Genomic DNA, 25,908 nt, shown 5'->3' with positions numbered 1-25,908 from the left:
CTTCACATCAAACATGTCACTTTATTGGAATGAGAACATTTGTAATCATCTTTGCCCAATATTCTGGATTAAATGATCCATAGTGTCAACTATAATCAGATTGTACAGCAGGTCACACACATATATGCCCTTTTCCTTGCTATGACTTCATATCCCATCTTCCCCTGACCTCCTTAGACTTTAGAAACCACCACTCAGCCCTCTAGACCTATGAGCTCAGATAACTCTAGATTCTACAAATGAGTGACACCAGTGATATTTCTAAAGAAATTACAACTAATCAGTGATTTTAGTTGGCAGAAATATGTAGGATATAATTTTTAATTCTTAATTTTCAAAAATATTGCCACACTATAGAGTTTATCTTCATAAATTGAGGGCATGATTTTGTAAAGACAAAAAATCAAAAATATGCTAAAAGATACAAAAAAAATTGTTTTAAAAGTACACAATGACTGGAGACATGGCTTAGGGGTTAAGTCACTTGCCTTTGAAGCTTAAGGACCCATGTTCATTTCCCCAAGACCCACATAAACCAGATGCACAAGGTGGTGCAAGCATTTAGTTTGTTTGCAGTGGCTAGAGGTCCTGGTATGCCCATTCTCTCCTCTCTATCTGCCTCTTTCTTTCAAATAAATAAAATCAATAATTTTTTAAGTATACAATATATAATCTCTGTGAGGCAAGATCATTGTAAATGCTTTGAACAAAAGCCTTTGCCTGGATTTTAGTAGTGGATTTGATGAGTAACCAGAGACTTTAATATCTCTATGGTGAGGGTGAGGTATGGGATGATGGATAGCCATCATTTGGTCATTAAAATGCTCTATAAACTCCATGTTAACATTTCAGAAGCTCAGTATGACACATACCCAAGAAGGAGAGTTAATGACTAGTGTGTGGACAAGGATTACAGTGAGAATTACTTCCACTCTCAATGCTCTGGCCTCCCTAAAGGCTGAGAATCTCCATGTTACTCACTTACTAAAGGGATGCCCATTCTCAGAAGGCAGAAGAAGATCACCAGCTGGGAGAAGATCTGCTATTGCAGGAACATATTTCATGGCTATTTGCACTAATTGCTTTTCTATTTTTACCACACAACCATCACCTTTTACATCTCAATTAATCAAAGAGATAGAAGGCCTGATTTCAATGTATGTGGTTTTGTGAATGCTTTTGTCTGCTATAATGAAAACCTTTCTTAAAAACAGATTTTGTGAAACTTCTTGGGTTTGCAAAACGAACAAAACAACAAAAAATCCTGAGCTTCATTATTTAGGAAAAAAAAAAACAATAAATATTAAAATAAAAAGAACAGATTCTAAAACCTTTTCCCTTTTTACATAAAAGGCCAGAAGAAAACACAACACATTTGAAAGCTCTCTCTTATTATATTAAATTATTTATATTCTATTATATTCTTATGCCAATCTCTGTGGTTGAAAATAAACTCAGGGAGGAGGCAAGTTTAAAGCAAAAAACCAGCAAATGCATAGTAATGACAGGTAGTAGATGAAAAAGATAAAAACTCAGGAATCCGTGGAACAGTAAGTGACAAGGCCCAGACTTGCCATTTCGCTAAGGTTTCGGTGTGATAGTGTATATACAACTATGAGCTAGATCGGAAGGCCATGATTAGAAAACGCACAGGTTTTGGTGTGGTAGGGTATACAAGTATGAGCAAGATCTTTAAAAAATAATGAAGGCATTCTTTATAATATTTGTCCATATTTACAGATAAATGTGGAACATTTTATTCAAATATAAGATACTTTTGGATATTTAGGGGGACAATCATGTAGTCTATTGGTAGAAAGCATGATGACACTGGGCTGGCAAGATGGTCTAGTGCTTAAGGTGCTTGCCTGCAAAGCCGAAGGATCCAGATTCAATTCCCTAGGACCCACTTACGTAAGATGCACAAGGTGGTGTATTTGTCTAAAGTTTGTTTGCAGAAGCTGGAGGCCCCGGCATGCACCTTCTATGTGTGTGTGTCTATCTGTCTCTCTCTCTCTCTCTCTCTGTGTGTGTGTGTGTGTGCTTCTTTCTCTCTCTCTTAAATACATGCATACATATATATTTTTGGATATATATATATTTGGATGTGTATAATCATGACGACACAGGTAGCCATCTGTGTATCTCTGTTGATCATTTGTATTTCCTTGCAGATGTGTAAATAAAAATTCATTCACATGTCAAAATAATAAGCCCTTGCCTGGGATGCCTCATCTTATGGACAAGAGCCAGGTCTTCCAGAGATCAAAGACCCATGGCAAGGCACACACATTGCCTCCATCTAAGAGCAGCACTGTATGCTGAGTGCTATTTCCTCTTCCTTAGCGCTCGTTCTTAAGGGTGCCTGGTGTTCAGCTGGCCCAGTTGACACTTGGAAAGCCACTTCCTGACTGAACAAGTGAATGCACAAATTGGTTCTCAACATTGCACTTTTAAAACCAGGATGAACAGATGAGAAAATAAGTGTGTTGCTCAAATTTTTATGGCATTTTAACTATAAATTACCATTGTAACACATGATGATACTCTAATAAACAATGTAATTACAAGTAGAAATAAATTATAAAAATAAATTGAAAAATTTACTTTTCATAAAATTATTCTTTCTATTTAGCACATTTAAGTACTATTGAATAGTAATTTTGAGAACCCAGGCTATAAATTTCATAAAAAATGGAAGTATGTTCAGTTTTATTCTAATGTTTCCTTAGCACTAACAATATATCTATTATAACACATAAAACCCTAGCTAGGACTGGAGAGATGGCTTAGCGGTTAAGCGCTTGCCTGTGAAGCCTAAGGACCCCGGTTCGAGGCTCGGTTTCCCAGGTCCCACGTTAGCCAGATGCACAAGGGGGCGCACGCGTCTGGAGTTCGTTTGCAGAGGCTGGAAGCCCTGGCGCGCCCATTCTCTCTCTCTCCCTCTATCTGTTTTTCTCTCTGTGTCTGTCGCTCTCAGATAAATAAATAAAAATTAAAAAGAAAAAGAAAAAGAAAAAGAAAAAAAAAACCCTAGCTAAATGTTGTAAGAAAAAATAATCAATGAATGACAGAAGAAGTCTGTGAAATGCAGAGGCAACTGTCTTGGAGATAAGATAATGACTTTTGCTTTTCTATGTATTCATGGACTGGCATTCAGAAATATAATAACATGTGCCAGGCATAGCAATACCCACCTGTAATCCCAGCATTCGGGAGTCTGATGCAAAAGGATAGCAAGTTCCAAGTCATCATGTGCTATATGCATACCAAAATCTTGACTCAAAAAGCCAGCAAACAAGGCCAAAAAAACAAAGAATGGACAACAGCCTAACTCTGGTCAGTGCCATGTGACAGGCAAAAATAGTGTGCATATTCTTTGGGGCAGACATTCCTTTGTCTTAAGAGAGGTTTCTGGGTCTGTGTGAGAGGGTCAAAGACAGAAAGGTGACAGGGAAGTACAAGGGACAAGACTTCAAGGAATAAGGACTACATATGCTTCTGGGGAAAGTGATAGCAAATGAAAAATACAAGATAAATGTCAAGCAAAATTTAGCTACACATAAAATTCTTATCACGGCGCTTCTACCTATATCTTTAAACTGTCTCATTTTTTCAGGGGGGGGGGGGATGACACTATCCTGTCAGTACACTGGCATTCTTAAATCTTTCTCATTCAAATAAGACCAGTCCCTCCATATACAGCATCCTGCATTTGAACCTTAACACATGGTAAAGTGCTTTTTAATATGCAGCCAGCACTTCCTCAGTCCCCCAGACACTACAAAGTTCAGCTCTCACTGTCACCAACATTAGAGTATCTTAGAGGGCAGTCACAACAGTAAATGTATCCATTTATTTGTTTTGTATTCCTTGCTCCTGGTAACAAAATGGTCACATGGTAGGTCTCAATAAACACCTGCTTATTTAACAAATACATGATTGCATATGTCCAAGAATAAAAGGAACCTTATACTACAAGGCTGGTTTAGGGGAAGATGGCTTAGTGGGTATGAGGGCTTGCTATTTAAACATAAAGACATGAGTTTGATCCCCAGTATATCACGAAAAAAATCAAGGGGTGGTCACATGCACATACCTGTAACCTCAGCAACAGAGATAGCAGGATCACTGGCGACTTACTCTTCAACAAGACTAACTGAAAACTGCCAAACGCTAGTGAGAGACTCTGTCTCAAGGAAGTAAGACAGAAAAGTAATAGAAGAAAACACCATATATCTCTCTGGCCTCTGCACATGTACATATGGGGCATAAGCTCCTGTACATGCATACACATGCATAAACCACACATACTACATACATCCTATACCCCCCCTCAAAAAAAGGGGAAAAAAGAGAAAAGAAAGAAAAAGGCTTGGTTTCAGTTTTTCAAAAAAAAAAAAGGAAAGGAAAAAAATTTAACTTCAGTTTCTATAACTTTTTACATTTTCTTAATGTTGAATACGATGGTAAAGAAGCTACAGATTAGAAGTAGAAGGCAGAAGGAATTTCATTTTTCTGTTGTCATCAGAAGTGTCATGTTAGTATCAAGGAAATCCATATTCTATACAACTTAGAATTATTTTTATGATAACTCTTTCTACATATGTATTCTTTAAGCATATATCATTTTATTTTTTATGTTCCCCTCTAAAATATATATTGTTTGAAATGAAAGCCAGTTCTGTTTATGGATGTGAACTTGTATTTTAGTCAATGGATTTATAGAAGAAAATTATTAAGTTCCTACTGTAAGCTGAAGATACAAGACTATGTAAGCTCTTGTGACTTCTGTGACTCCTTGGCTAAGTAAGAGTTTTACCTTTAATGTGACGATATATTCACACAAATATTTCCAGACATATTTTGATGTTTGCGTTTAGCATCAAGAATGAATGAGACTTAGAGAAGAAGAAACAAGGGAAAGGTGAAGGGAAGTACGTGCCAACAGGGCATTTAAAGATGGTTATGTATTAGTCAAGGAACCCCTTTAGGAACAGCAAATGGCATTTGGAATTCCATGCATAATGGCTTGGGTGATTGAGAAATAAAGAACTGCTCATTTGCATTTGTTGTTACACTTCTAGCCTTTGTGCAATAGTAGAGTGAGTGGTAGAAACAAGATATGAGACAGAGAGAGAAAACATGGAGAAAAACATGCTGCTATCTGCTGTGTATGCTATAGAAAAGACACCAGGTGGTTTCAAAATAAAACAGGAAACTAAAATTAAATTTCCCATATAGATGAAGAGTTTATCAACAACAGAGTGATGAAGTCAGAAAAGGTTCCATAACAGAAATGGGAATGAACTAAACCAGCATTCATGAGAAGGAGGAGACAGAGCAAACACCACCAGGAATTCTTATCTGGTCCCATGAAGCACAATTAGAAGCCCCCATGTGGACTCTAGATTTCTGGATGAAGGGAATATATAGTATGTCATTCCACAAATCTCTATAGAGAATCATTGTTCAGACTTGATTTATTTAGTGACTTTCTGGTTAATTTTGTCATGTGCATGCATGTATTTTTAAGTGCACACTTTCTGTTCATTCTCTTGATTTGCATTCTAGCTGGCTCTTCCAAGCAACTCAAATACATGCAGGTGCTGATCCACAGTGCCAAGGACAAAGGGGTGACAGGAACTTCTGACCAATTGGATTTCATCCTTTACTCTGTTCTGTGTCACCTTATTCCCTCTTCTTTTCCTATTTCAAAACATTACAAGACTTTTTGGCAATTCTTACTTATTTTCTTTTTCAGGTATTGATTTTGTAATTTTTATGTAACTTTCATCAATTTGTAATATGTTCCTGATAATTCAGTTCTACCTCTATAGAATCAACAGCTTTACTGTATTGATTTTATCCTGTTTCCCCCTTACCTTGCACAATTATAAAGAAGCACCACACTAATGCATACTGATGCAAGAGGCAGAATTTCACTTCTAGATTTATTCAGTTCTCTACCAGGACATTTTTCTTCATAGATTTTCAGTAAAATACATTCAACTTGGTCTATTTCCCTGACTTATTGTCTGGATAAAGAAATTTAAATTCAAGTCCAACTAAAATAGTATTGTACATTGTACAAACATCATCCTATCAAAAGCCTTAATCAGGTATAGTAGGTCAAGTAATATTGCCTCCAAAGTTCTATACACTCTCCTCAGAACCAGTGGAGTGACTGGTTCCAGAAAGCCTGCCCAGTGACACTGAAATAAGTAGATGCACAGGTCCCCTATATAATATGGCAGATCATTTACCCATAGTCTATTTATAATGCCTAATGTAATGTAAATACTATATGAATACCTGCTATGCTATATTATTGTGAGAAAAATAATAAGGGTGAATCTATATAAGCTATGTCTAGGCAGTTGGTTGAATAAGACTATGTGAAACTCATGAACAGAATTGTGTTGGTCATTATAAAGGAGATTTTAAAGTAAAAAGTGGATTCAAGGTTGCTAATCACCTGACTGAGATAAGGAGACTCTCATGATTAAAGAAGTGGACCCACAGTTACCGCAAGAGTTTTCTAAACATGAAGGACAGAGAAAGAGAGAAAGAGGGAGATAAGGAGGAAATAATTACATGTTAGCATGATGTAGCTTGAGAAAAACTGGACTGGTCATTATTGGAATTGAAGATGGTGCTAGGTTCTAGGAGCTGGGCAAGGTAGGAAACAACGTATGCCTAAAAATTCCACACAGGAGCACAGTCCAGCCTGATATAAAAATTATAAACATTACTAACATAAGTTATTGTGGCCTATCTCAGAGCTGGAGGTATCAATAAATGCTTAAAACTTGCACACAGGAGCATAGCCTAGCTGACATCTTGACGTTTATCCAGTGAGACTCATTTTGGGCTCAGACTTGTAGAACCATAAGATAATAAGCACATGTTGCTCTTAGCAACTAGGTTCATGGTGGTTTGTTACAGCAGCCAAGGGGGAACAGATAGTGCTGACTCGTGAATTCCAAGACTCTCACTGTTTTAAAAGTCAAAAGACTGCTTCTGAATAGATCTGACTTAGCTACGCTGAATATTTACTGTGCTATTTTTAGATAATAAAAGAGGATATTAGAGAGAATGATTAATGATATGTCCCAATGGTTAGCAAGAAACATCAGGGTGACAATTTACTTAAAATGAGTATTTACCACTTTATCACATTTAGTGTTCTATAAGTGTTTTATTAGTATATTCCCTTTCTGAAAAATGATTCAAGAGAGAGAGAAAAAGCAAAAGTATTATTTCTTTCCTTTGAATCTTTCTGTAGATGATCTACATAGGCATACAGTGAGATCCCTTTCTGGCAGTTGCTCACAGATTTTCACAGAATCTGTCCACTTTTCTAAGTTCTAACTCAAAAGAATAACTTCTCATTATTTTCCTTTCTTCCCTTTTTTGGATGCTGGCTGAATTCCTAAAAATGCTTGTACTGACACTTTGGAGCTTTTCCACCTTTTAAAATAAATATCCTTTGCCTTGTTAAAAATATTAATTCTAAAATACAACTAATAAATTTAAATAATGAAATAACCTTTTCAAGCAAGTAATTTCCAAACCTCAAATGGAAACATTTTTTTAAATTCCAATTAAAACATTAAGTTATCAAGCCAAATACTCTATGATAAAGCCCATTTATAAAGACACATTTTAGGTTCAATAGAAGTGAAAAAGGAGGGGGAGAAGCTTTAATGTCCCACTAGTTTTAAAAATGTAGTTAATTAAAATATTCTTGCTTTTATGTGTAATCTTTATGGTTTAAGATACAATTCCAGTCCCTACAACTTAATCAGCAAAATATAAAATGTAACCTTCCATCTGGTAAATCAATTTAACAGACATAATTGTGCCCCACTATAACTCAATAAGACACTGAGGAAAACCATTGAAATGCTATTTCCTTTTCTTCAGAAGAGAATTATGTACAATATCAGCATGCTTTCCCTCTCTAAAAGGGAAAGTCAACCGGGAGGCATCATGCTCGTTCACATGAGTTTCCCATGAGAAAATCCGCAGCGAGGTAGAAAGCCTGGGCTGTTATTCATGAGACACTCCATAATACTAACTTGGCTTTAGCCAGTACATACTATTTGGCAGCTAAAACCTTTAATTAGAGTTGTGGTTTGAACAGATTTTCACTGAATTTATGTTCTGTAGGGGCTCAAAACACAGCATTGTTTTTCTAAGTAGTTTATTCCATTTCAGGTGGTTTAAATGCTATGCTTTGCTAAGGGTGGGGAAAAAGAGGGAATGTTGGCTTTGGTTATGATTCACCATTTCTTAATGAGTACTAAGCATCTGACAAGAAGAGGAGAATGAGATGTTCCTTTCAACAAATTTTTATTGAACAGTTGCTCTATGCCAGGTTCATACTGGTGTAACAGAAGGAAAATATAGACAAAAAAAGAAGATCCTTATTTAATAGAGAAAAAAAGGAAATGGTGGGGATGGGATGGTATGGATAAGATGAGAGATCATATTATAGTACCAAAGGTGAGTCCAGTGATTAAGCCAAGTGCAGGGTTCTGGGGATGGCTTTAGGAGAAAGAGAAGAGCAGCAGGAGGAAGTTCTGAGGGTGAAATGAGAGGGCTCAGATGGCCAACTTCAAAATTTGTTAAGGTTAAGCAGCTGCAGAACCTCCTACAAGTATCATCCCAGAGCGTATAAAAGGTTTGAAAATGAGAAATGTGAATTTAGAGGCATGTATAAGACCCTGGGTTCAATCCCAACACAGGAAAGAAAAGAAAGAAAAAGAAAACCCTGGGCCTGGGGCTGGGCCAATGGTTATCTAGAGATAATAGTTTCAGACCTCAGATACAAGAGACTAGAGAAAAAAATAAAGGAGATTGTCTCAATAATCCATTTCATTTTAAAGGTGAGAGGGCTTCCTGTCAGACCAACTGACAGGAAGAGATAAAGAGAAACTCAAGAGGGCGAGGGAAATTTAAAACACAGAAAAATTTAAACAATGTGAGACATCACCATTGGACTGTAGGAACCTTGTGTTTCACTTGTTTCAGATACAGACAGCGTTCAGTGAAAGCACAGAGGGATAGCAGATGGATGAATCAGACAGACGATGGTAGCCAGTGAGGTCAAATGCCAAAGAAAAGCAGGGCGTGGTGGTGCATGTCTTTAATCCCAGCACTTGAGGGGCAGAGGTAGGAGGAATGCAGTGAGTTCGAGGCCACCCTCAGAGGACATAGTGAATTCCAGGTCAGTCTGAGCGAGAAATTGATTGAAGAAAAAAGAAAAAGAAAGAGGGAGAGAGCTCTGAGAAGAAAAATCCATAGAAAAGGGGATCTGAGAATACCAGGTATGCTCTGAAATAACTGTGGTGGAATAGATGCTCAGTAAGCCTTCTATGAACCCAGTCATGCAGGAGATGCCAAGAAAGTCTCAATGTTTGATAACAAAAGCAAGAAGACAAAAAGTACAGCCTGCAGGGGAGGGTTGGATGTTGAGCATCAGGCAGTATTATTAAAGCAGTCTGGTAGCTGGAAGACTCAGAAAATGCTCATGTTAGTAGGGTGACTGGGCAAAGTCTTTTGGAATCGGACTCTGGGCAACTTAAAAACAGATTGCCTCTTAATCAGCTGTAGGGGTTCAAAGTAACCACAATGTCTGGCCCGGCACAAATGCTAAATAAAAGCTTGCTCTCATTTCCCTGCCCTCCTGTCTCATTCAACAAAGCCGAATGGGCCAACTGTGAAAGCTACTCCTTTCTTTGAAAAAGCTTGAATCAGAAGATTGTTAATGAAACTCCAGGAAGAATAGTAAGACTCAGAAACCTCCAGCATTTTCAGTCTCTACTGCATTTTCTGAAGAAGCTGAAAGGCAAACTCTGTCCAGAGGACAATATCATGTAACAGTATTTGGGTGACTGAAAAATTATTAAACCTCATTGACACCGTCTCTCTGTCTATCAAACTGGTGGGAAATGACATCTATTTGTTGGGTAACTGTATAGAGTCAGTCATTCTAAGTGATTCTAATTCTTGGAATGCTGTCTAGCACATATAGACAAATGTTACCCACACATACCTTTTTTTTTTTTTTTAATTTTGGAGAGAGCAAGAGAGAGAGAGAGAATTGGTACACCAGGGCCTCAGACACTGCAATAGAACTCCAGATGCTTGCACCATCTACTGGGCATGTGCGACCTTGCACTTGCCTCACCTTTCATGCATTTGGTTTATGTGGGATTGGAAGAGGTGAACAGATGCTTGGGATATTACAGAGTCTAATGAAACTCAAAGTAGACCTCAAACATCTAAACGCATTTGAACACAATGGATAACATTCAAGTTCTTAGACACTAGGAAAGTTCAGTACAATGCATCCCCCATGCCAGACAAAACAATTTTAAATTAATTTAATTTTTAAAAAACATATTTTAATTATGTGAGAGAGAGGAAGAAACAGAAAGAGGCAGAGAGAATGAAAAAAAGAATGAGGCAGGGAGAGAAGTGAACATGAATACACCAAGGCCTCCTGCCACTGCAATCAAACTCCACATGCATGCACTGCTCTATGCTTCTGGTTTTACTTGGGTACTGGGGAACCAAACTGGGCTACAAGGCTGCTCCAGCAAGTGCCTTCAACTGCTGAGATTATTCTCTAGCCCTTAAACTAATTTTTATTCAACTGTTGCTCTTCAAATATTAGAGTCCTCTTATAAAGAATATAAAAAGTATTTTGGATAGTAGAATTCCTTTTATAAATTCTCAATGAGAATCTTCCTGCCCCAAGGCCGAAGAGATGGCAGCGTGGTTGAGGGCACTTAGTGCATAAAGGGGTCTGACATAATCTGAGTTTGAATCTGCAGAATTCACTTAAACATCTAGGAATGGCCAAGTGTGCCTGACCATCTAGTCCCATAGGGGATTAGAGACCTGGGTATAACAAAAGGTAAGTTCTAGAATTTTCCTGCCTTCTGGTTTTTTTTTTTTTAAACAAATAGTAGAGTTGTAGGCATACAAAGTACTTAATCATTTTGTTTGCTAGAGGGCTATATGATGTATGCCACCGTGTACGTTTAGGTTCAGTATCTTCCATATTTAAAATGAAAATTTATGCAATGTTTTGGGAACTTTGGTCATATAAAAATTATGCTTGAAAGTAATTTTGCTATTCAAACTTGTGAACAGTTGTTATGATGTATCTAGGAAAAATTCTAGAATATCAGTTCATCTCTCTTTTCTATTTCCCCAAAAATCTGAATAAGTAAATAAATAGTGTTCTCTATAAAAAAAAATTAAAGAGTCCTAAAAACACAATTCTGCACATAGACTATTTCTGGGTTAACCGGATCTAAAGGGCCTCTAAAGTTGTGTGAAAACCCAGAGGGGGGCTGGAGGGATAGCTTAGCAGGAGAAAAGGTACAAAAACAAAGCTTGAAGAACAAAATCAAACATTACCCTAGACTTAGATATAACACAGGCTTTGGAATAATTGGATGGGTTTCTTTAAATAGACATGAATACCATGTGAAGGGCTCTTTAATGGAGAAAGCTGACAGCCTGCTAGAACAAATGGAAAATGTAATCAGAAACATGGAGCAGGAAATTCTAAGAAGGAATAAAAAGTGAATTCTTGAAATAAAGAGTATCGCAATAGAAAGTAAGAATGTCATCAATGTCCTCATCAGTAGAATAAGCATTGCTGAAAAGAATATTAGTTATCTTGAGAAATTACATATTTATGAGAAAGAGAGAGAGAGCATGAGCATGTCAGGGAACATGCTGCTTCAGACACATGTGCAGCTTTGTGAATCTGGCTTTATGAGGGTTCTGTGGAATCAAATGTGGACAATCAGACTTTACAAGTAAGTTCTTTAAATGCTGGGCCATCTCTTAAACTTGGGAATGAGTGATCTTAAAATATGTCAACAGCTCCCCCCCCCTGCCAAAATATCTTACAAATGAAACAGTGTACCTTCAAATTTTCAGGTAACACAAAAGCTGTAATTATGGTTAACAAGGTCATCATAATACCAAAAAAGAGAGAAAAGAAAAATAATTTTTTTTCTGGTTTTTTTTTTTTTTTTTTTTTTTTTTTTGAGGTTGGGTCTCACTCTAGCCTAGGCTGACCCGGTATTCACTATGTAGTCTCAGGGTAGCCTTGAACTAACCACGAATCTTCTACCGTTGCCTCCCAAGTGCTGGGATTAAAGGCGTGCACCACCACATCCGGCAAAAAGACTAACATAAGTAATAGTGAATGGGGACTACACTAAAGAAATGACAGACCCTACTGATCTACAGATTCAGTAGTTATAAAGAACACAAAGCAGGACAAATACACTAACTCAACATGTAGGCATATCATGTTCAAAATGTGAAGTACCAGTGACAGAGGCTCTCAAAGGAATCAGATGTGTACTATGGAAAAAATACACTTTACTATGAAGTGCCAAGGATAGGAATTATAACAGAAACCATGTCACAAACCAGGAAGAGAATTGTAGTGAAGTGTTTAAATAGTTGCCAAAAAGACCAAATAAATAAATAAATAAATCTCCAGTAAATCAAGAAAAAAAAAAAAACTATACTCAGTAAAATTATCCTTCAAGCATAAAAAAAGACAATTATGAAAAGTAGACCAGCTTTGCAATACATACATACATTCATATATATATATATACATATATATATATATATATATAATTTAAATAAAGAAGAGAATGTAAGACAGAAACAAATTTGTATTAAGAAAGACGTGAAGTAAACTAACATAGTTATTTTTTATTATTAACTGATATAATAGAAATAATGATGCTGAAATTATAATAAAGCAACTATATAAAATACCCTTTGCTTACATTTTAAAATAGAGAAAATAAAAGATACCTTTGAAAAACACTGAAATATAATGCAAAAAATGAGTTAATAGTTAATAACTTCCAAAAAATTAAGCACCAGTTCCAGATATTTTCACTGATAGATTTTTCCAAACACCTACAGAAAGAATGATACTAATACTATACAATGTCTCCCAGAAAATATTTTAAAAAAACAATCATTTTATAATGCTAGCATTATCATATTACCAAAGCCAGATAAACATATTATAGGACTAGATAATCTTATGTTCATATTCATCATGAACCAGAATTAAAATATCATCACAAAATATAACCAAAACAAATATAGGAGCATACAAATATATTGTGTAACATAAAATAGGAGGATTAATTCTATGAACTTGAGGATGGTTTAACCTATACAAATTGGCTCATGTAATATATCACATTAACCAGTTAAAAACAAAATGTAGTATAACCACAATAATTGATGAATGGCAAGTAATTGGAAAAATTCAATTCAGAAGGACTCTAGCTTCGTAGAGTCTACTTTCTCAATTTGATTTTTAAAATGCTTAAAATATATCGTATACAGCTAATATCATACTTAATGGCTAAGAAAAAAAATATGCATTTCCAAAGACTAGTAACATAATTTTGAAGATTTTCAAGTGTCTTCTTATCTAAGGCAATAAGACATGAAAGGGAAATAGAAGGTATACAAATTGAAAATAAAATTGTTTTTGCTTACATCACATGCTTATGTAAAAATTTTAAAACATCACAACAATAAACAACAAAACTATTGAAACAAATAAGGCATTGTAACAAGACATACAGTATGTTTTGATTATTTTGTTTTTTAAAACTAGGGCTTAAGCCATCACCTTATATCTGCTAAGCACACACTGTACTGGTGATTTATGTACCCAACAAGATATAAAGTTAACATAAAAAAGTCAACTGCTTTCTTATATACCAGCAGTAAAACACTGAAACTTAAAAACAAAGCTATGATATTTATATTAATACCAAACAATTAAAGAGTTAACTACAAATCTAAAAAATAATTACATATACAACATCTATATGTAAAAACCACTATAAATCTATGAAAAAAAGAACCAAAGAAGTTCTAAATAAAAGGAAATAATGCATTTATTAATAGAAAATAATTGTTTTGTTGAATCATTAATATTTATCCCAACTTTATCTAAAGATTCAACATCCTTTCAGTTAAAACCCCACAAAATTATTTAAATTACCAATTAAAATGCTGAAGAACTGGAGACTTGACATTAGTTGACTCTAAGAATTTCTATAAAAATGTAATAATTAAGACAATATGGTACTGGCAAAAGAACAGACAGACAGACACACTGACAGACCAGTGGAACAGACCAGAGAGTTCAGAAATAAACACAAACTAACACTGACAGAGGAGCCAAAGCAAGTCATTAGAAAATGGACGGGAGTTCCTTGGACAATTGTTGCTGGCAAAATTCACAAAGCAAACTTCTGAATTTAAATAGAGACATTAAACTTTTTCTCAACATTAAGTAAAAACGAATTATAATCCTAACTCTAGGTGCTGCAGGGTTTAATAATGACTTTTTTTGGATAGAAAACTAAAAAATATAATCCATAAAATAAAATACTTACTTTAATAAAGTTTAACTTTATTGAAATTAGAAATCTCTGTGCTATGTTAGATGCCAATAGAAGAATTAAGATTGACCTCAGATGTGGAAAAAGTATTTGGAAAACACTGATGTTGACAAATTTTCCAATTTCTTACAGAACTGAGCATAGTCTTACCCTGAGCATTAGCTGATGTACTCTTAGATTTTTTTTCCTCAGCTGAGTAGAGAATGAGTTCACACGAAATCCTGCACAAAATTCAGAAGCTCACTTCATGGCCATCAAAACATGGAAGAAAAAAGACTGTCGCCCAACAGGCAAATTCATAAATAAATGGAGGTTGGTAATACAACAACATATTGTTGAAGGACATTGGATAAGCTTCAAGTCATGAAGGGATATGGGGGAAATTCAATGCATATGGCAACGGAAGAAAAGCCAGTCTGAAAAGATCACATCATGCTTGATTGTAACTGCACGACATACTTGGAGAAGGAAATGTTATAATCTTAAAGAAAAAAGAAAAAACAAAAAGAATTATTGGGAGAGGAGATGGTTTGGTGGTTAAAGGCATCTGCTGCACAAGTCTGACCACAATACTTCAGATCCTCAGAACTCACATAAAGCTGGAGACCAGTAGCAAACATCTGTACTCCTCAAGTGTCTACAGCAATAGAAATGGATTCAGAAGTCTCCAAGAGCCTGTCTGGACTTCACAATGGCAAGAAGCCATAAGAGAGACTCTGTTTACAACAAGGTTGAAATCTGGGCGAGGTGGTGCATACCTTTAATCCCAGCACTTGGGAAATTGAGGTAGGAGGATCGCCATGAGTTTGAGTTCGAGGCCAGCCTGAGGCTACATAGTGAATTCCAGGTCAGCCTGGGCCAGAGCGAAACTCTACCTCAATCAAACAAACAAGGTTGAAGGCAAGTACCAACACCTAATGCTACCTGACTCTTACACACATGTCATGACAGGTACATGGCCATACATACACACATGATTTGGGTTTGGTAGGGTGGATGAATATGTGAAAGATTGTGTGTGTGTGTGTGTGTGTGTGTGTGTGTGTGTGTGTGTGTGTGTGTGTGTGTAGGAGAGAGGGATAGAGACAGAGAGAGAGAAATGGGGCATAAGCATGCAACAGTGCACATGTGGAGGTCAGAGGACAAGCTGCTGACTCGGCTTGCCTGTCCTCCTTGCATTCCACCTTCTTTGAGACAATGTTCTGATTTGCTGTTACATATGGCAGGCTACTGACTTTCAAGCTTCTGAGAAATTCTCCTGTGTCCACTTTCCATCTTGTTGTAGGAGGCCTGGGATTACTGAGGCTCACACTATAACTTCCAGCTCTATGTGAGCCCTGATCTGAAGGGAGGTCTTCATGATTGCATGGCAAACACTTTTCCAATGGACATATTTCCTTATCCCATGACACATGTTTTTGAAGGTGACAAACCTATACTGTGGTGGATTTGTGACAGGGCAGGGTGCATTTCCTAAATCCATTGAATTTAATAACAGAATAAACCTTTATGTTAACTATTTTGCATTAATAATTATGTATTCATACTAGAATGTATTAATGGAAGGGGAATTGTGTAGTGTTTGGTCAATCTTTGCATAATCAAAAAGTACTCTAAAAATTAAAGTTAATTGATTAAAAATATCAAGCAAGGGCTGGAGAGATGGCTTAGCAGTTATGGTGCTTGCCTGTGAAGCCAAAGGACTCAGGTTTAATTCCCTAGTACTCAGGTAAAGCCAGATGCATAAGGAGGCACATGTATCTGGAGTTTGTTTGCAGTGGCTAGAGGCCCTGGCACACTAATTCTGTCCTATATGTCTGTCTGTCTGTCTGTCTGTCTGTCTGTCTGTCTGTCTCTCTCTCTCTCTCTCTCTCTCTCTAAGATAAATAAGCAAAGAGAAATATCAAGTAAAACTTAAAAGTCAATGTGTCTGTAGTGCACATAAACCATGCATGAGAATTTCTCATAGGATAAAGAGACATGAAATATCCTGCTGGCTGCCTTCAGGTGCCAGACTGACCTCTGAAATGCCTGGGGGTACACAAAATTACAGAAGGAGGATGAGTCAGAAGTGACAGAACAGGGAGAGAAGGAAGGAGGAAAGAAGGTATTTTAATACATTTTAAGAAAATCTCCTTGTGGTAATTTAGGATAAAGTCTTCAATAGGTCACCAAGCTACCACAAAACAACTGCTGCCTTCTATCCTGAGAGATTTATAAGGCCATATATCTCATCCCTGTGTCCTTTCCAATTTACTCTATGTGGAAAATGCCATTGTCCTTCCAAAACCTTAGCTTATGTTTGGATCCCGTCCATCTTTGAGTCATATTCTAGCGTGCTGACCATTAAAAGGAATACTTCAGTAGGGCTGGCACAGTCTTATTAGCCCAAGCCAAGCTTTATATGGCTAGTGTGCTTTAAGAGGGTAATATACCCTGCCAGCATGCTTTGTTCAGGAGTATTAAAGGGGAAGGTTATAACATTCAAAGAAAGGCAAAGTTCACTGGGTAGACCTTGATAATATAATGGAGCATAAAACTGCCAGAAAATTTTACTATAATTTTTTTATGAAACATATGCACATATACCCTGGAACAGAATTCAAATTAAATGATTTGAAGGTCAGTTCAAAGTCACAATATGTGGAGTATCTCTGAGAACTATGCACTATTTTGAAAGTGAACAGACCTTGAAGCTTCCTTCCTCTATTTTTATTATCACTACAATAGCATAGGGGAAAAAAATCAACTACAACAGCAGCAATATTATTTTTAGCGAAATCATAGTGTTCAGTCAACTATTCTAAATACCTCTATCAATACATATTTCCTTTACATAATAAAAGAAATCTCAGTGCATAAATCTAAACTGAAGTGATACTTTAGTTAAGGCCAAAAATATAAAAATTAAAAACAATTTAAGTTATTCTAAACTTCAAAGCCAATTAAGCAAAGCCTTTGATTCATGTTGTTGGTGAAATGAAGGATAAAAACCCCACTTCTTACAATTTAATGTAAAGTAAGAATTATTTGTGCTAATCAGGTTCCAGGGGCAAATCTGAGTCTCCTAAGGGGAAGGAAGTAGAGGTCTACATTGCATGACAAGGTCACTTTCTGCAGGCAAATGAGACTTCTATAGCTGACTGTTCCTGGCTTGTCATTGTCTAGGGAGAGGGCCCTAAAGGTCAGGAGAGCTTCCAAATTTTGCTCACTGCTTGAGGGACACCCCTGGAGCCACCTTAATCTATTTAGGGTCATTAAGACTTTTCCTCCTCCTGTCCCAGTTTTATAAAACCTTACTGATACATATTTGTCATTCATTACTTGGTTGACGTCAAAGAAGTTAAAATTATTCTGCATTACCTGCCAATCAAACGAGAGAACCCATTCATTTAACAATTTCTTTTAAGTCTAAGGTTGAATTTAGTGTAATTCAAGTAGGCAGTAGAAGTTGACAGTTTGGCTCTAATGGCAAAACATGACTCCACATAGATGTCTTGGTATTTTTCCTAGATGATCCATGACAATTTCCTAGGTTCAGTTTAATAGGATGTAGCTTTACATAAAAATCATCTTAAACAGGTTCCCCATTCACCACCTATACTTTACTACGGAAAAAATTTCACTGCTTACTTTTTTTTTTTTGTAATGATTTGCATCAGTAAAATACAGTGAATTTATAAGTAGAAATTATTTAATAAGATTTCACTGTTCTATAGAGTACAGAGGTAGGTCTCATTTTTTTCCCAGTAGAATTGGCAACACACCAAATGGATTATATTTCTAAGCATTGAAGTGTTCTGCCTATTTGTAATTAATGAAGGGTATCTCTAAGTATGTTAGATAGCATGTAGAAAACATCTGTAGTTAATCATATCATACTTTTCTTAAGCAGACAATGGGAATTGAATTAGGAATATTCTTAAACCCCTATAGAGATATTAAAGCATTAATGGCTGTTGAAGAACTTTATAGTTATAATGCTCAAAAATGTTTGGTTTTGCAGATCAGCAACTTGACACTTCATAAATACCAGATTTTCAATGTAAAATGAAGAAACTTAACAATGACGGAAAAACACAAACTATGTGAATAGACCAAGGGTCTTCCCTATGACGATATATCATCTAAAGATGCACAGAAAGTATCTTGTGTATCTGCACAGACTTGGAGAGGAGCATAAAATAAATATACTGAGCAGGATTTCCCTTTGGATTTTGCTGTAGATGGAGAACTTCAATGAGAATAAATTAACAGCTCATTACTCATTCTTCTTCACAGAGAGAAAAAAAACTGTTCTCATGGAAACAGTGGGATACAAAGTGCCAGTTTTCAGTACTTGTTAGTTTTGAAAAAAAAAAAAAAAGATTAGATTTTCTTTCTGGATGCTTAACAGTCCCAAATGTCACTTCTTTCAAAGACAGTATCAGCTCTGCAGTCAGTTTTCATGTCCCAGTGGTAAGCACATATTCAAAGGCTGTGTGCTCAGCAGGACAGAAGTCTGTCTGAGAATGTAGCTGTCATTCATCAGTAACCTTCTGCCACAGGGGCTGACTCAGTATTTTCTTTACTTTTAGTAACTCTGTAGGCTCTTACAGGACAGTCATTGCTCTGACGGGGGCAATATTCACATAATTTCTGTCATAGTTCCAACATATTCCACGGGTACAAGTAAATGCTAATGCTGTGAGTTTCATGCCCTTTACAAATCAATTTTCACACACTCTGCACCATGTTTTAGAAATACAGTCTCACTCTTTTGGTATCTCTCTCTCTCCCTTTTTTAAATCTCAGACAAGTTTATGTATAAAAAAGGCAATGTGATTTATATTTAATACTGTTGCAATCCACAAAATTCAGTCCTTTGTGCCATTTCATTGGGTTCTACTGTATTGTCTCATTACACTTAACAGCTTGGAAAGGAACAAACCTCCAGGTTACAAAAAATACTTCAGCATCCTTTCCCAGTATCTGTGCCATATGAACGAGATGATAGGTAGGAGATTCTTATTCATGATTGATTTTATTTTGAAATCTTCTTTATGCCACAGGTAAATTATACGACAGAAAATAGCTTGATTGTGTGTTTTTACAATCTGCATTCATTTTAATTACTCAAAATACCTTGGGAAAACAAATATAATTCTGGGAAATCATCACTCTGCACATCTTGTATAGTGATTTCAGAGATCTACATTTCTTTCAAAAAATGAGTAATGTATAATAGAGTAAGCTACCTATACTACCTTGCTGGGTGATATGTGCATGTCCATTTTATCTAGATAGGCAACTATCTCTAATAAAATGCTGTATTTGGCAAATATTGAAATATTTGGAACAGAATACACAAAAATGTTATACATATGAATACCTACCTAATGTTCAAATACATTTATTACAGTGGCAAGAGCAAATAACATCAAATATCATTTATCAGAGAGTTTCCAAAGGAGAAGTTGAAAAGAACAAGAACATAGGCTTTAGAGATACAAAGTTGTACAGTAAATTTTGAGTAGAAACTTCATTGTATAACTCTTACTTCCCCCCCCAAAGAATTTTACTACATGTGAGTACAGTTATGCATTCTTACATATGAAAATATTACAGACAAATTTTCATTCTCACTTCTTCAGTCTGTAGCCGTGACCTAGCCTGTAGTCACAAAATAATTTAAATTTCAAATGTTAAAATTATTTGCATTGCAAAATAAACTTAATTATGCCTATTAATTACATAAAATGGTTGCAGTCAAAAAGAAAATAAATGACAGAGGAAATGTGAGCCCCTTACAAGCAGACAAAAGTTACAGTTAAATTTTCTGATGCATTAAATGTCTATTTTGCTTGGTTCTATTTTTTTCTTGTGCTACTATGAAAAAAAATCACTAAAAACCAAGTGCTCTTGAATGTTATATGTGTTTCTTTTGTTATAGAGAACTGATTATGTAGAAACAAGGAATGTGTTTTGGGTGTACATGTGCATACAGGCTAATCCACATGTGTGTCCATTTGGCCATGTTTGTTTCTGCTGTGTGCAGGGGTGGGGAGGGTATACTATCCATCCTTCAAATCCTGTGGTTTTCTTCTAGGTATGGGCAAAATGAAACTTAGGTATGTCATAGAAGAAGACGTGGTGTTCTTGTTAAGCCAACTTACCAGTTTTCCGAAGGGGGAAATCATCCTTGGCATCTTGGGCTCCTGGCAATGTGTATTTGTAGGATGGAGATGTCCCACTAAGGGGTGGAGAGCTTTGATCCAGTGACGTGTGGTGGGCAGCCCTACAAAAGACAAAGAAGGCTCAGCATTGATGCTGGACTTTCACTGCATGTTGGTCAGCAAATCACCATTTGTACATGTGCCTCAGCTGAGTTCATGTTCATTTTCCTTAGTGTGTACAAACCACAACCTCAAATCTCCAAGCTCAGTGGATCAAGCTGCTGTGCAGTGAGGCAGCATTCCAAAGAATGCTCATCTTATATTTGTAACTCATTCATGTACCAAATTCTACTGTGCAGAAAGTAAGAATGTACCAAGAGCCTAAGATTTCAATAGTCTGAGATCACTGTGTATGATTGCTCAATAGCTATATTTATAAAAATAGAGATCATCCAGGCTCCTTGTAGTCACTAACATAAAAAAAACCAAGGTAAAAGTAAACATGTCTGGGCTGGTGGGATGGCTTTGTGGTTAAGGCATTTGACTGCAATGCCGAAGGACCCAGGTTCGATTCCCCAGAACCCACACTAGCCAGATGCACAAAGGAGCACATGTGTCTGGAGTTCGTTTGCAGTGGCTGGAGGTCTTGATGTGCCCATTCTCTCTCCCTCTCTCTCTCTCTCTCTCTCTCTCTCTCTCTCTGTCAAATAAATAAAAAATTAAATTAAATATTAAAAAATAAGCATGTGTTATGATTCATGACCATCAGACAAACTAGCCAAGTACGTGAGTTTAGACTTTACTGAAAAGAGATCATTATGACAACAATATCACTGACTTCTATAGAATCTCCACAAGTGTGAGTAGAAATTAAATTCTTATTCAATGTGAAACTAATTGTTGAAAATATCTCTTTTTCTTAATGAAAAAGAATTTATTTGCTACTGGAGAACAGTTGGCAGGGCTAAACCAGAGAACCCAGTGGAGATGCACCACAATTATTATATATGATATAAAAAATGCACACCAGACATAGTGTTACCACTGCACTTGACTGCTCTACCAGTACTATTTATTTGAATAAGAGATTCTCAAAAATTAACTGGTCTAAGGACATTTAATGTACCTACAATTAGTGAAAACTAGTCTTTAAAGGGTACTACTTCCTTATTTTTTGGTGAAGGAAACTGATCCTCAGAGAATTCAAGGAAATTGTCTACAACCACACACTGAATTCCTGAAACTGAGATTCCTAAGACTAATGATTTATGGTTTGCCCAAGTTGGACCTCACTGAAATTCAATTCCATATAAATAATAAAGACATATAAATAACATGATGAGTTATGTTTAATATACTCAAGAGAGCAGCTAAAGAATTTTCAGCTGATAAATTATTTGCATGTAAATGTATCTTATTAGAAAACAGTATTATTTTTTTCTTAAAACATGCTTTATTTTTGTAAGCATTGTGAGTCAATTATACATTCTGAAGAAAATATTTATAAAAGAATGTATATTTTAAAATACTTAGTGATACTCACTAACGTTCTGAAAATCTTCCGTGATTGCTTCCTTAGATCAACTGATACACGCAACAGAAATTACATAAATCATTAAAATAAGTAAGACGTTGGAATCCACCTATTACCTTTTTTGGATGCACAAAAATCAGACACATATAAAATAGACTTATTGGTACAATAACTCTTTTTAAAAACAACCTGTGGGATGTTTCCAATGTCTACAAGATAATTAGTATTTACTTCCTACTCTTGATGATGGGAGGGATTGAAAAATATGTTCATGTAAAGTCCTAAGGTCATTCAGCAAACACATTTATGAGAGAAATGAAACCATTATATGTTCGTCCATTTTCCAAAACTGATTTATCTGCCCAGTTTTCAATCTGAAGTTTTAAAATACCACATCATATAACTCATATTTAATAGAAAAAATGTATTTATATTACATAATATCTCTACTAGACTTGGGGAAATAATGTTCCATAAAATACTCCAATATCACAGTGCACCATGCGGTGGGTTTGTGTGCTGGAAGCCAAACTCGTATTTTCCTGGGTGGAAGAAATGAGGTTCAGTGGCAGCGTACACTGATCAGAGAAAATGTACATTTATTTATTAACCATTTCCCTTCCTCTCTCTTCCTTCCTCTGGCTTCCATGTTACAGTAAGCCAAGCAGAACAAAATAAAGTGACCATCTGCCAAATCTTCGGAAGTTGTGTCTAGATACCAGGCGTGCCATCTGAGAATGTGAAAACGTAAAATTCAAATCAATTTTTGGGCCCCACCCCATTTCACAGTTACTCGTTCAACAAAGCTTAAGCTCCTTGCCCTCAGAGAAGATACCTATGCTTCCAAAGTACTGTGGTCACCCCTAAGTTCTGACCAGCCAGGCCCTGCTTGGCTTCCCCGGCCAGGTGCAGGTGAAGTGTGATCAGCACCACTCTGGCTTTGGAACTTCCTCACGTTGTGTTTCCCCCATAGGGTCTTCAAAGCACACTAGCCAGCTGGGGCTATTGTTATCTCTTTTGATAGAGAAGAAAAATGTCCCTGAGAAGAAGGCAAGGAGCTTGTCCACAGCCACACCTCTGAGCCGAGCCTGGGACTTGTACCCAGCTCACCCAGGGGACCATCACCCTTGGGGATGGAGGCAGGCGAATACGGAACATACGTGTACCAGAGCTTGGGATGGCGGCTCACGGAATGATTCTTTGCATTCGTTGGAGTGTCTTTCGTTGCTGATTTACTCAACAGGAATTCTTGAAGCTTCTGCTTTACTTCTGTGCTTGCCACCGCCCCTGAAACACACAGGGAACATGCTGACCGTGAGCTCCTTTGGCTAGAGTCGCAAGAATATTTCACATAATTAAGAAGGAACATCACTTGTCAAGGCAGATGAAGTTTTCCTACTCAAAGGAGGAACCAGAGACTAAACAGGCTTGGAAGTGCCCTGGTTTGCAATGACTACTTAAAACTGCTGATTTTCGAAAGGGGATTTCTAGAATCAACTACTTCTTTTTGACTTAAAAAACAACAAAAAAAAGCACTGAAGCACTGATGAGGGATGGAGATGTAGCTCAGTAGTAGAGTGTTTGGTTTGTCTATCATGTGCAAAGCCTTCAGTTTAGTTCCCAGCACTGTGAAAAAAGAAGTGGATAAATAAAAATAAAATAAATGTCACTGCTGGGGAACAAAACACTGTTTTTGTTTTCATTTTAAATCAGGTATCTTGGGGACCACAGCCGACTACTTAAATACATCCAACTGATCTTTTCTGAGTTGCTGGTTTGAAAAACTCAACATTGTTTTAAAATCCCTTTGAGCATTAAGCAAATAAATACTGCTGACAATTTCAGTCCTAGTCATCAAACTTTAAAACTCACTCCGACCTGAGTTTGAACTGACTCAAAACAGGGGAATTATTTGGATCTGTCTCCCTCTTGTGGATGATTTTATCTGAGTCGTCCCAAAGTTGAGTTTGAGAAAACTAAATGGAGGCATGCTGTGTGACTAACAGAGCAGTTACTGCTGGGGCGGGAGGAAGGAAGGAAAGAGGAGACATGAGCATGATTTTATTATTAAACGGGGTATCTTACATTAGATCACTTACATATGACATGACTTTGAAGGTTCAAAATAAAACTAATCTACCACTCTGTCAACTTCCCAGGACGCTCCGCAGAGCAGCTATGGCATGTCGGAGGTGGACAGTTCAGCCTAGGATTGATTATTTTCATTAGACACTGACAGTTTCAATAAGTTTGATTCCACTCTTTATCAGGCTTCTTTCTGAGTGATGGTCAGCTAAAGATGAAGGAAGAGAGTCCGTCTTTTACCCTGGTGCCTCTTACTTTCTCGTCCTCTATCTTTGCCTCTGAGAGGAGGAGGAAGTTGCTGCTCTCTGCGATGCCTCTCTACTTCCTGTTCTTGCCTCTGCTGCTCCAGTTTCTGCTCCTTTTCTAGGAGTTCTTGCTGCTGTTTTATGGCTAGAAGTTCCTGTTGCAACTTGCGAGAAGAGAAAGACATGAGAGCGTGCAATTTCTTTCAGCCTCATAGTCCACCACTCACTGCCCCCAAACTGAAATGTTATGAGCTTACAGAAGTTGAATTTAGCTTGGTTCACCCACTTAAAAAAAAAAATGAAATCAAGCAACTAACGTCATGATGGTCTGATATCATCGAGGAGCAAGTTTTTAGAGAACTCTACTTACTACCTGTGCCTCCTTATTAGACAGTTACCAAATTCACTGAGGTGTATTAGATGCTGCTGATAGAATCTTTGATTCTCTTTCCTATGTTCATTTGAAATCAAGGAACAGGCAAAGACAGAGAGAGATCAGATGTCTAATGCACAACGCCTCTCATATTATAAATTATAAAACAACTGAAATCTTTAGCTCTTACCCTGGCAAAAAATAAAGTGAACAGAATGGTGTGGCATGAATTAATTTAGGAGAATTCTACCTGGAATAGAACAAGGGCTAACAATGGCAAGTTATTACAGAGCATGGTGTCATCAAAGTGAGGCAGTCTGCACATGCATAGAGTTTTGTCTTTAGAAAGCACCACACATATTTTAATCTTTCATCCTACACATGATGTGAACCTATAGGCTTGAGACATGAAATCATTTCCTCAAATGATACTTTCATGCACTATAATTTGGTTTTCTGAATTCTGTGAATTCACTTCAAAACAGTGCATAAAATAATTTTTAGGCACTTGTGATAGCTTTCTTCAAATGCCATTTTCTTTTAGATTGAGAAATATATACCTCTGTAGAATAGCAAGTATGGTCACTGAGGAAAAACTGAAGCCCTCTGGGCAATACTAGTTAGGAGAGTTGGACAAGGTATTGGTAAACTGCTCAGAAGCTCAGCTCATTACAAGTAAGACAGGGAATAACTTCTCCAACATGTAGTATTGATAAAGCTATAAAATTTGAAATATGAAAAGTATTAAAAAGCTATAAAATAGTTTTTAGGTTTGAATGATATACAATTTATTTACTTATTTACTTGCTTATTTATTTATTTACTTTTGGTTTTTAGAGGGAGGGTTTCACTGTAGCCCAGGCTGACCTGGAACTCACTATGTAGTCCCAGGCTGGCCTTGAACTCATGACGATCCTCCTACCTCTGTCTCCTGAGTGCTGGGATCAAAGACATGCACCATCATGCCCGGCTGAGATACACTTTAATTGTTACTATTTGTAACTTTTAATAGTCATGAAAGTAT

General features: G+C 36.6%; 1 protein-coding gene across 17 annotated transcripts in view; it reads right to left on the bottom strand.

The window, feature by feature from the left end:
* Positions 1-25,908, bottom strand: part of Hdac9 (histone deacetylase 9) — a 915,786-nt gene that overhangs the window by 374,324 nt on the left and 515,554 nt on the right. For 10 of the 17 annotated variants that reach the window (XM_045135730.1, XM_045135717.1, XM_045135726.1 and 7 more), the window contains 3 exons: positions 24,522-24,675; positions 23,342-23,468; positions 20,648-20,769 (listed from right to left, as the gene is read on the bottom strand). In XM_045135730.1, coding sequence (XP_044991665.1) covers positions 20,648-20,769; positions 23,342-23,468; positions 24,522-24,675 — 403 coding nt within the window. The remainder of the gene's footprint in view (positions 1-20,647; positions 20,770-23,341; positions 23,469-24,521; positions 24,676-25,908) is intronic. The other 7 variants (XM_045135719.1, XM_045135721.1, XM_045135729.1 and 4 more) reach the window with 3 other exon arrangements.

Source organism: Jaculus jaculus, chromosome 16 (assembly GCF_020740685.1).
Source record: "Jaculus jaculus isolate mJacJac1 chromosome 16, mJacJac1.mat.Y.cur, whole genome shotgun sequence".
Lineage (NCBI taxonomy): Eukaryota > Metazoa > Chordata > Mammalia > Rodentia > Dipodidae > Jaculus > Jaculus jaculus.
Note: the sequence above shows the minus strand (reverse complement) of the source record. Positions and strands in the feature narration are given on the sequence as shown.